The 12,036-nt window shown below is 35.3% G+C and overlaps 2 protein-coding genes across 2 annotated transcripts; both read right to left on the reverse strand.

The window, feature by feature from the left end:
* Positions 1 to 24: 24 nt before the first annotated feature.
* On the reverse strand, positions 25 to 1,296 carry LOC114527848 (rhodopsin, GQ-coupled-like). The gene has a single exon (XM_028549551.1). It carries the CDS (start codon positions 1,263 to 1,265, stop codon positions 336 to 338), a length of 930 nt encoding a protein of 309 aa, XP_028405352.1. The 5' UTR covers positions 1,266 to 1,296; the 3' UTR covers positions 25 to 335.
* A 4,453-nt stretch (positions 1,297 to 5,749) lies between these two features.
* Positions 5,750 to 12,036, reverse strand: LOC114527902. The gene is made up of 13 exons (XM_028549613.1): positions 11,929 to 12,036; positions 11,665 to 11,815; positions 11,250 to 11,374; positions 10,415 to 10,623; positions 10,076 to 10,268; positions 9,886 to 9,989; positions 9,160 to 9,232; positions 8,866 to 9,090; positions 8,334 to 8,372; positions 7,782 to 7,916; positions 7,311 to 7,410; positions 6,694 to 6,912; positions 5,750 to 5,955 (listed from the first exon to the last, which is right to left on the reverse strand). Exons 1-13 carry the CDS (start codon positions 11,986 to 11,988, stop codon positions 5,750 to 5,752), a joined length of 1,839 nt encoding a protein of 612 aa, XP_028405414.1. The 5' UTR covers positions 11,989 to 12,036.

Raw genomic sequence — 12,036 nt, forward strand, 5'->3', positions numbered from 1 at the left:
AAAAAATTGGATCGTGTGAACAGATCTTCATACACCAATCCTTTCCGGGAAAAATGACTAAGGATTGAGGTTTTCTCTACAATTATAGACTTATGTAATTATCGATTGATAACCAATATTACAAGATGTGACTTTAACACATGACTTCTCAGGCTTGGACCGTCTTGGGTTCTTGCTTCTTAAAAGAATTTCAAATAACTCAAGCCACACTTAGCAGGTTTACAAGCATTCGCACTTATAGCAATATTATAATTTTTTTGCGATGGGTGTGATTATTTTGTGGATATGATACAATCGTGTTAGCATTGTTGTTTTCTTCGTCTCTCTCGGAAATTTCATGTACCAGTTGTACTTGGCGTAATGCCAAGAGACGTTTGATGTTTGCAGGTTAAAATATTTTTAAAAGCTCTGCGGAACTTCTTGTTCAGCATTCCATAAATTATAGGATTGCAACTGCTGTTCAAAATGCTCAACATTAGCGCAAGTAACATAAAGTTCTCGGGGAACCCACACTTGCCACGAGCCAAGCACAACATCGCTACACAATACGGTGCCCAACATATCGTAAACGTCACGACAACGGTGATTGTGAGCAAGGACATCCGTCTCTCTCTTTCAGCACGCGAGTTTGAAATCTGGCGGTTGGCGTTATTTGTATGAATTTGTCTACTTTTACGCAAAGCGTGCACGATATGGTAGCCACAGTAGCTCAGGATTGCCAGAGGTGCACCAATCCCAAAAACAGCCAGGGTCAACGTAGTTCCAAGGTCGCTAGCCCAATCCGGGGAACAGTGAAAAAACGTCTCAAGAAAAACATACTTCGCTGTAAAGGAAGGCAAGGCGCTAAGCATAGCACTCCAACACCAGATCACAATAAGGACAACTTTTACCAATTTAATATCAAAGTAACGTCGGTGTTTTATAGGATAGTTGGTTGCCATGAATCTCTCAATACTGATAAACGTTAGAGTGTTAATTGACGTGAGACACAGTAGCATGCTCGCAACACCAGTAATATAACACGGGGCTTCACTCAAAGTAGTTTTCCTTCGTAGAAGACGAACAACGTGCGTGGAGGGAACGATCGCGCTGAAGAGAAAATCGGCAACGCTCAGATTAACGATGATGATATTTTGAAGTGTACGCAACTTTCGTTCTCGATAAAAAGCCAAGAAGACTAAAGTGTGACCAAACAAGGCAACAAGCATTAGGAAAAGCGCAAGCCACGCTCGCGCTGACTTGTCTTCAGGCGCAGTTTCTCCCATTGTAGTATTGTTTAAGCGCACGATGAAGAACATATCGCCGTTGCTATGTTGGTAAAAAGTGCCTAAATTTAACAAGCGCCACTAATGATCAATTGTCTTGTACCCAAAATAATTATTGCGATATACGACGGTCACATAAATTATGCAAAATCCATTCTTTTCTCATCAGTTCACTCAAAGAGATCGACTTTTATATAAAATAGCACCGGGCAGTGATAATTTTAATTATAATCCGCCTATAGTGCATGTTTCTATTTAACAGCAAATAAATAGATAAAAAAACACGGCAGCGAATCAAGGTGCATGCGTGTGCAAACTAATTTTTATTGCAATTGGAAAATAAATAATGCATGAATGTCAGGCAGAAAACACTCGCCAAGGGCAAGGCAGACTAATTTATACTTCCCCACTGCTATTTCGACTGCATGATATATCATTATTATTATTATATTTATTATTATTATTGTTACTATTATTATTATTATGATTAAGAGGGTTTGCATAAAGTAGTAAGTATCACAACAAATAGAACCACAAAAATAACTGTACTTCTGCATGTAGTTAAATATATTTAAAAGAGCCGAAAGGTTTTAGCTACTATGCATGCAGCGCACCGATATAACTCGGTTACGACGGTTAGATTTACTCACTCGTGTGTTTTGTCAATTGCTGCCGAAGCTCGTTCAAACATGAATGATGTGGTCAAAAATATAAAGTGTGCAAGCCGTTGAGCATGGGCTTCACGTCGCCCACAATTGAACTATATACTTGATGCGAAAGTCAAAACAATGATATTCCATCGCGTATATATAGTGTTTATCATAAACCCATGCATAGCACTGTGGCGAAGGAGCTTTTTTCTGCATGTCAGCTGTATTTTGATTGACAAACTTTGATCTTTAATTATTTTTCGTTTTTATTTCAATAAATATTGAACTCGCATACATGACTTTTCATATTTGCATGGAATTCGATATGAATTAAATGCAAATTAAAATACACGTATAGTTATAATAGTATATATGTGTGTAGGTAAATTTCATTTGTAAAAGGTCCAAACGGTCAGTGTGTTTTTGCAATCAGTTTGTTGCTCGCGAAGGTATCTTTTACATGCATCCATGCAGTATGCAGTATGTGCGCAGGTGTTTTAAATTGCACAAATTAATGTAAATAACTATATATAAATATGTACTGATTGATGCAGTGGAAGTCGTGTACATGCATGCAGTTAGAAATCTAAATTCTCAACATAACTACGTTGGGCAAATCATGATGGGAAAATGTTTAAATATATTATGACACCATAATTGAGCCTGTTACTTGAAGCTCGTTTGATCCTGTCATCGTTCATGTCCAAATCATCGTCCTTGGCCTTGCACTATCCTAATTTATATGTACCAACTATATTACCCGAAAATTATTCTCGAGTTTCGACCCTGAATTTGGAAGACATTTAAAGTTTTTATAACATCCTATTATTATCTATCAGATACAATTAATAAATTCATATACATATATTTTTCTTCCTCTTATTTAGCAACGTAAATTGAGTTCATATCCGTCGCGATATCACGCACAAAGATTGTGCATTTATGCATTAGCCAAATTTTCAATTAAGAGTACTTCACAGCTGCTTTGTGGGCCGAAATTAAGGGAAAAGATTAATTATCAATATTCACGCAACAAACATAATTATTAATAAAATCTTTGAAACAGAATTATGGTGGTTCTTTTAAAAAGATTTATCGCAATGGTCCCTAATTCATCATGTGTCAGATTTATAATACTATACATGCAGCTGCATGATGCAGTGTTCTGACAACGCGTATATACTATAGTGTTCTTCCTTTTCAGTGAGATTGATAATGATAGATATAGTTGCAATATTTTCCTGTTTTAAAAAGGATGAGAATTATGATACATATATAATTATGTCAGGTATATTATCGCGCAAATTCACAATTTTTCCGCTCATGATCAGTGAACTTCGAATAATTATACCGGCGAAACATTCACGCATGCATTCAACTTCACACGGATATTTTTCAACATTTGATTTTTTTTAAAATTATACATGCAGAATTTCCCCTGCCCATGATATATATATATATATATATATATATATATATATATATATATATATATATATATATATGTATATATAATATATAGCACACATGCAGTGATGTATATATGCATTGAATATAAGCAGTCCATGGCAATATGTTTAAAAGTGATAGCATTAATATTGATATTGTCTGTTATACAGTTTTATTTATACACTTTGTTCTACATATAGACTGATCTTTACGAATAGTTGGTTTGTTAGAAAACGAAATATAATAGTAATTTATATTATTTTCCGACTTCCCGAATCTTATTTTCAGCCAACTATAATTGTCTTATACGAAGTGATTGACAGGTGCACTGTTAATATGAAAAATAATCATGCAAGTTTCAATTATATTAATTCAGTAGAGAAGAGGAAAGCAGTTTCGATTATTATCATTTTTCCCGATTTGGATAAAAACCAAGAACGTATGTATACGTAGCCTATATACAACAGAGTCTTTTAATGGTCAATAAATCACGGCTTGAAATAAGAAAATGTAAGTCATACAATTTTCAGAGTGTCAACACAAATAGCACAGGTACAATGATGTTTGATGAATCTGTAAACAACTTATAATTACAATCCCAAATTAATCATGAAGAAAAGGCTCTTGAAGAAAGGCTGTCTGGACCGTGTTTCCCCCCCCAAAGTACCGATTCAATCAACGATTTCAGGACGGTTATACACCACATACTTATTTTTATATATAAAACAAAAGTATAGTAACTAAAAGCTGTATCAGAGAGAAACCTTCCGCATATCTCACACAAGTACTACTGATGTTTGTGGTTATTAATAAAAATTTGTCTCTGTCTCTGAATTGGCAAAATTCTGTCGCCCAGTTGCAGCATTATCAGCATAAAATTAATGACAGAAGTATATAATCTAAAATTGTTGCTTGGACTGATTTTTAGCTTATCAATGAATGAAATCGACAATGACGAAAAAGATATAGCGGCATGTCAATTTACCACAATGCAACTAGAGACTGAAGTAACAATGCCAAGAAAAACGCCTCATCACGATGTATGTTTGTGGGTATATATACGCTACCTTGATTTAAAATTTTCCATTTTTTTTTTTTAATTTAATTCTATGCCGATGCGATATTCATGTAAATTATATATCAATTATGATTTTTGGCACTCGATGCAGGAATATTCTAGAGGTTTAAAGGGTCTTAATTTCGAGTGGTATTATAACCACGCACGAAACCAAGTAAAACGCTTCTATTGTTGACTTGTTTCTTATTTCTCCCAATGAACAATTGAACTACAGAAAATTCAGACTGAAATTTACACCAACAAATTATTCTAACAAGCAACAACGATCGTATGGCGTTGTAACGCCATATCAAATATCAGAATGGCTTACCACCGGCACATAATTCATATTAGATTACGCGCAAACAGTCACCTGGGCTCGTGTCCTCTATATAAACGCGCAGCCGCAGCACGCTGCTAAATTTATTGGCCCGGTTTATATATACTAGAGAGTCGCACGTCTAGAAACTGCACGGAAATTGGGAATCCAAATGAGAGCAAAAATGTCATTAGTGAAGCATTTATCTGGTAAAAGAAAAGTAAAGAAAGATAATTTTAATGTGTGACGAAAAGTGTGCACGAGCGCCTTTTTATTACGAAATTTTCTGTAGTTCGTCCCCATGCCCCTTATTTATTAACAGACGGACGATGCGTCTAGAGGAACTACCATTCAAATTTAGGAATTCAAGTTAGAATTATAGTAATGAAAATGTTTAGGAATTCAAGTTAGAATTATCTTCGTAGATTCTGGATAAGGATTACTAACCACAATCAGGAATCCGTGTACTCTTTCAGTCTAGCATCTATACATTCTTCCTTTCTTTTGTTATGACCTGGCCCGCACTATGCATGTTACAATTGTCCGAATCATATGGTTGAGAAGGTTTTTAACACTATAATGACTAAGTGAATATAAAACTGTGCCCTTTTATACAGCGCGCCATAGAGTAATTTTAACTCTAATGTATACTGATAGTGGAATTGATTTATAGGTCCATATTTTTTACTCTCCTTATATGGGAATCATTTAAACCCCCCGGTAGATAAAGTTAAAAAAACTCACCGAAAATTAACAGTGCATGACCAGCCGCGGCTTTTTAACCGACACGTAAAATCAGTGTGTGATTCTCAGTGACCTTTAATCATGTGCAACAATACCAACTACATTGTAAGATGTTGTCAGACCGTATGGAAATACAAAAGAAAGAATATAAATCATTATATTTTATAAACCAAAAATATTTTCAATCTACACTAAAGTACTCAATCGCCTTGGAGTAAATACTATTTATACTATATGGTTCTCAGTACGTAATGGATGTCACGGGTTACATAAAATAGAAAACTTCAATCTCAGATGGGGTGAAGCTGTAACTACCAGCTAATAATGCTCTGGTATTGCTGGCTTGATAATTGTAACCAGAGGGAGGACGGTACGTGTTGCCGAAATTTGTGTGCGAGGATGTTGACTGACCAGCATTGTTTGCAATCAGGATGTCGTGACCACCTCCAAAGATTGGACCATAACCAGGGCCTGTGTATATAGCATATTGACTGTATCGGTAGACATCAGCTTTAAATTGTTTCAAATTGTATCGGTTCCGCAAGGAAAATATGAAAGATTTGTACTTGATCTGTATGTACCGCTAGATCCTGCAAAAAATCGGTTGTCGGACTGTTAGAATAAAAGGAAAGGGAAGGGAGCATGTTAAATTTTCCTTAACTTTTGAGATGTGTTGCTTCATGCCCATTGCCCACCTCCCCTCGCTTTGGTTAAACTGCTTTCTGACGATGTGACGGATATGCATTTTTTTTTTACAAATCAGCAGCGGGCGGAATCCTAGCCTTACCTGCGATCTGATTGGCTGTGAGCAGCGGGCGGAATTTTACGATATCTGACCACGGTCCGGAATCCCATAATTTATGCTCGAGCGAAAGCGCCTATTTTTGTTTTTCCGAGTAAAGATTTATTCGCAAATTTTTCATTTTTTTTATTTTACAATATATGGCCAAATGATTATCGTGATAAATTGAAGTGAATTTTAGTAAATAAAATGAACGAGGTTCTTTGTTCAGTGTGATTTTTGTCGCCGTTGCTGAGTCTGACTACACAATGATAATACCACCGAACGCCGCTTTCTGTAAAAAGTAAATACGTTATATATTTACGGTTTTGGTCGGTCCGGATAGAAAAATTTTGAGACCTCGCGCAAATATTTTTCTATCAGGACCTCGCAGCTGGTAAATAGCATATATGTATTCTCAAACTTACCACCCCAGGAGATGTCCGTGTAGCCTCCGAATATGTAGGAATAAACTCTGATGATGGTAACGGTTGCTCCTTTACCATCACAAGCGCCGTGGAACCTTTTGCTTGCCCAACTGTCCTCGGACGCTCGGTAACATAATGTCAAACTTCTATGCGGAGGCAACCATTGCTTGAGTTGATCAATAAAGCTTGGCATTCCGAACAAAATATTACTTGGAATATCTATGGAACAAGATACACGGTCAGTATACAGGGGAAAAAGTGAAAAACTAGACGCGATAATGGGAGTGGATGTATGCTGATCTATATTCATGTTCAAATATCGTGAAAACAACCACAAAAGAAATCAGTTGGGCGTGCACAAGACGGATATGGCAATATGCACTCCCATGCAATCAGCTAGTGCACATGACCGGCATGTATAAGCATTGTTTTAGTCAGTACTTCCATGTTATTTCTAACTCGCTCGAAATTAGTGCTGAAAACTCTCTAGTATATATATAATGTATAATTCTTCTACTCACAAGCTTGCTGAGCTGCCTGTGCATGCATTTAAAAAGTGAGAGAGGGGGGGGGGGGGGAGGGGCGGCGAAGGACTGTCAAAAGTGGATGATTCTTACCTTGGTAATTAAACGATCTCATCCGGTTGGTGATACTTTGGTTAATATTTTCAACTTTGGTCTTCAGTTCCGCAATGTCTTTATTTAAGATTTTGATTATCTTAAATAATTGAATTATCTTTTAATTATGCCTTAATTTAAGCATCAACTGCATGTAGCTATATAACAAAGTTCAGTTAACAGCGAATAGTATTACGATGTTGCTGCATGAATTTCATTGTGGATAGTTCGACTTTACTTTATGTTTGTTTCACCATGCATTATTTTGTATACCAAGTGGCAAATCAAGAAGATAATACAATCAACACAAGTGAAATCCGCCGGACATAACGAACATATGAATATGCACCCCCCCCCCCTCTCGCCGTTATCGCATCTAATTTCAATCCCATCTACGGATTGGTCACGCGATTTAATTTTATTTTCATATTTACAGCAATATTTTTTAATGAAAGGAATATGAGACTTTACCTCTTTCTGTTTCGCTATAAGCTCCAGTTTCTCACCCCCCTGAACATAAAGCTTTTGATTATCTGTTCGATATACCATCATTCCTGTGACAGACGGAACTTTGGCAGCAGTTTTGTTATTTGGAACGACTAGCATCTAAAAATAACAATCGTGTCTAAACCGCCGAAAGTCTTTTTCTATAGATGAAGTTGGCGTTCGAATTAGAATCTCTAACACCTAAAGAAATCAGACCATTCGAAGGAATGGACATGAACTGGGGTATGAGCGTTAAATTGTGACGAGAAGAGAGTTGCAAAGCATTTGCTGAAATATTAATTTGCCAGTATGCATGATATAGCTAATATCTGTAAAGAAATATAGAATCGCTGCATGTTTGTTATACGCGCGCGTGCATCCTTTTCAATATTAACGTAAACCCGTATATACACCGCGTTTATGCTTTTTTTCTCTAAGCAACTATCTATACAACCAACGTTTTTTTCTCCAAGCACCATGCAAGCAACTATCTGCAACCATGCATGTCTTGTGTTTTAGCACAGCATGAATACTCACCCCCTCGTAAAAACGAACTTTACCCTTTGCACAACGCCCCTATATAAGAATGAATTATTAAATTTAATATTCCTTTGCGAACACGGCGAATTTTAGAGTAAGCACTGAAGAAGTATACGTAATTTGTATGAGAAAAGAGCAGACTGAACCGAAAACCACTGACAAAAGTCGATCAACAGTCGATAACTTGATAGTACGAGTAGCCTACAAATGTTTCGCTATATATCTGAACGAAAACTAAAATATTTGTGTAACATTTTTAGACTGAACTGTATTTCACATTAACAACTTTCAGTCATTCTTGAAATAATTGGTTGATATAACCGAGCTGGGATTTTGCATGCATAAATGTATTTCTATTAATATAACGGTGTTGAGTATAGCTTGAGGTGTCCTTTTTAAGGTTGATGACCATTAAAACAACTATATATATTCACTCTAGTAATTTAACTTCCTTTCTTCATCCTAATTTATAGATATATAAAAATTTTGTAAATATATAATAATATTATAAAAAATTAAAAAACCGTACTAAAATGGGTATTTCACTGCCGTCAACAAACTTGTACCACACTGTTTTGCCGCCTTCTCTTGTCTTGTATTCCATGCATTTGTTCCAGGAACGTTTCGGTAGTGAGGATCGTACCCAAAACCATGTAAATACGTTGTTTTTGTGAACAGTGCCATTATTCTGTGCTTTACATTCTTTTAAGCAATATTCCTTCTTGCCGTTCTTTGGACCATAACAACTGCAACACTGTATACATAATATTTTCTTTATTAATATTTTAACTATAGTTGCCTATTAAACTAAATTTCATTAAACCTTTCCGTTGTCGCAGCCAACAAATGCAGTTGCAGCATAACTGATCCCGGAAATTCTGCTTGACACACTATAGCTATATGAAATATGAAATATGCTTGATACACTGTAGCTATATATAGTTACAATTTCATATATGAAATTACAAAATTTTGCAGTTAAGAAATTTTGACTTCCATGCATGTTAACTATATAATTTACTTTTGTAATTGTGTGCCGGATGAAGAAGCAGTGATGACCTACTGACACGTTCGAGATTGTCTATTATCATAATCTGTCCCTATATATTATACACCCAGTTTAATAAACAACATAGAATACTTTTGAATTAAGACTCGGTATATAGTCATACACCATACAAGTGTTAGAATCCAGCTTTAAGATCACTTGAAGCGAGTAAAAATTAATATATAGTCCATGTATGCACTTGTTTGGATTTTGGACTATACTTATACTGATACAAATATTTTTGCCGCAAAAATAAAACTGCAGATTAGATATTGAGTAGTGTATGATTCCATTCGAAATTAAGACCTTTAGATTTTACCTACATCAAGTGAAGTGCCACAAAGTCATAATTGATTTACCCAACTACAGATCATATTATACACAAGGCTTTACGGTTTGAAATAATTTCCACGAAAATCGAAATCATGCTCAGCGCAAAACAAAAGATGGCGTTGTATACTGTAAACATTTCGCTGTTGCTAATCAATGTAAACTGAATACCTGAATGCACCAGAAAAGTCCGTCTGATATTTAAATTGCTTGATCAAAGGATGATACGCAAATCCATATCCGCACGGTTTTTGCAAGCATGAATTCATCATATGCTAATAAAAAATATATCAATAAATATGATAAAAATATAACTGATAACCACTTCTTTATACTGAAAAACATTATGTTTGATACAAACCCAACCAAATTTTGTGCGAGGGTGGTGGGCCAAGCCAAACTTTGAACACCTGAACTTCCTTGTCACTATTGTGTCAGATATCAAATTCTTCACAAATTCAACGTCTCCTATACCAGGAGAATGTTTGTCGCATCCACCTTTGTTGATAATCATCAAGTCTTTCAACTTACGAGACTTTCTCAGTCTGTAAAACCTATTGAAATAGAAGCATTTAGTTAGAATTTTGGCATTGCATGCTCTTCGTATCATATGAAATCTGCAGGTTTTAGCACAGAGACATATAAGATGTAATCAAACGGTAATTAGCATGCTTTTTGAAGTATCCAGTATAGTATATACCAATGTGCTTTAGTGGTCTTGAAATCTTCAGCGGTTGCTACTTGCACTCTAAAGTCAACTATTGGCATCTCCCCCAGATCACTTGACCAATGAGGTTCACCAAATGGTGTCACTGGTTTGTTATTGGAGGGAACTGACCATGTCTCTGATGTATTTTTACGACCAATAAGTATGAATCCCCCACCATCCGTTATCATATCGCACCACACCTTTATCAAGAAAGAACAGAGGTTGTTAAGATATAATATTATTACTCTACGTACATATATCCATCGCATGCAGTAATCGCTACTCTGCATGGTATATAGCTACTATAGACTATATATATACAACGCGTTTTTACACTTTATTTAAAATATATTATATAAGGAGACATTTTACAACACTACGGGGGTTCTCTGGATAATTATCTATCATGCACATATAATAAAATTTCTATAGTGCTCAGTAAAATGATTCAGTTTTTGTATAAAATTGTTGTATCAACTTTTATGTAGACGAGGTTACAGGATGATGCCAAATTTTTTTATCAATTATATCGAGAAAGAAGAAATAGTCAGTTTTCAGGTAACATGCATGCATGCTGAAAAAAAACTAATGAAAAACTGCAGCAAAGTGAGTCACATGCATGCATGTAACTAAATGTCAACTGCGAGGTGCTAAATAATTGTATATGTTTTTCATTGTTTTATAAACGTTTAGCTGCTAATAGAAAACTCGGAATTAACTATCAAGTATAATGAGCCGATTGGTAAATTGGTTTTCAGTAAAAAGCATAGGATAACAGTGGCATTTGTCCTTAGCATACCTAATAATTGTGAATATAGATATATACCTTTCTTGGTGACGATTTCTTGCCGAGATTTATCCAGTATGGTCCATCTTTTGCCTTTGGATCACGGTTTAAAATATCTGTGCAATCATATGCTGGGTTGAAAAATTCACCAGGTGGGCTTTTACCTATGTATAATATATTTACAATGGAAGTAAATTCAAAGAAAAATGGCAAAAATTATCTGGACCATTACTAAATTATTAAAACATGTCTCACCTTATTTGTTTATTTGCATCGAAAATTGAACTGGAAAGTTTGTTATAGCGAACTATTGTGCTTTAAACATTAATATATATTAAATAACGAGAACTACATTTATAAGCTGCAAGAGAGATGACGATAATTTTATTATTATATATAATATAGTTTCGGAATTGTTAATTTCGAAATACGTGCATGCATTGATTTGACGTACCATTAAGTGTTCTCCATGCAAATACACCATTGTCGTTTGTACAAATTAACAGTTTATACTTGTTTTCTCGATCACGAACCAGAAATGTCTCCCCTTTGTTTTTCTTGGAGCATAATCCGGGATTGTTTCCTTTTAATATTTTGATTGTGTTCTATATATAATAAGAGCACTGACTGCATGATTCATATAGAACTCAATACAGCAGAATGGCGCATATATTATGCCGTAACAAGAACAGTTAACCATGGCGTAAATAACACTTACAACATTTGCAAAACAAAATGCAATTCCAATAGCAAAGGCTAATTTCAACCAGTGATTCATCCTGAATACAAGTGATCATGCACCTTGCCAGCTATGTAGGTACATCTG

The sequence above is a fragment of the Dendronephthya gigantea genome, unplaced genomic scaffold (assembly GCF_004324835.1).
Source record: "Dendronephthya gigantea isolate DGI-Jeju-01 unplaced genomic scaffold, DenGig_1.0 000047F, whole genome shotgun sequence".
Classification (NCBI taxonomy): Eukaryota; Metazoa; Cnidaria; class Anthozoa; order Malacalcyonacea; family Nephtheidae; genus Dendronephthya; species Dendronephthya gigantea.

What these genes read in the sequence shown, in the direction of transcription:
- LOC114527848 (XM_028549551.1), bottom strand. Translation starts at nt 1,265, where the DNA reads ATGGGAGAAACTGCGCCTGAAGACAAGTCAGCGCGAGCGTGGCTTGCG.
- LOC114527902 (XM_028549613.1), bottom strand. Translation starts at nt 11,988, where the DNA reads ATGAATCACTGGTTGAAATTAGCCTTTGCTATTGGAATTGCATTTTGT. An exon ending in CATTTTGTTTTGCAAATGTT is followed by an intron (nt 11,816 to 11,928) that starts GTAAGTGTTATT and finishes TATTATATATAG; the next exon opens with AACACAATCAAAATATTAAA. An exon ending in CTCGCACAAAATTTGGTTGG is followed by an intron (nt 9,990 to 10,075) that starts GTTTGTATCAAA and finishes ATTTTTTATTAG; the next exon opens with CATATGATGAATTCATGCTT.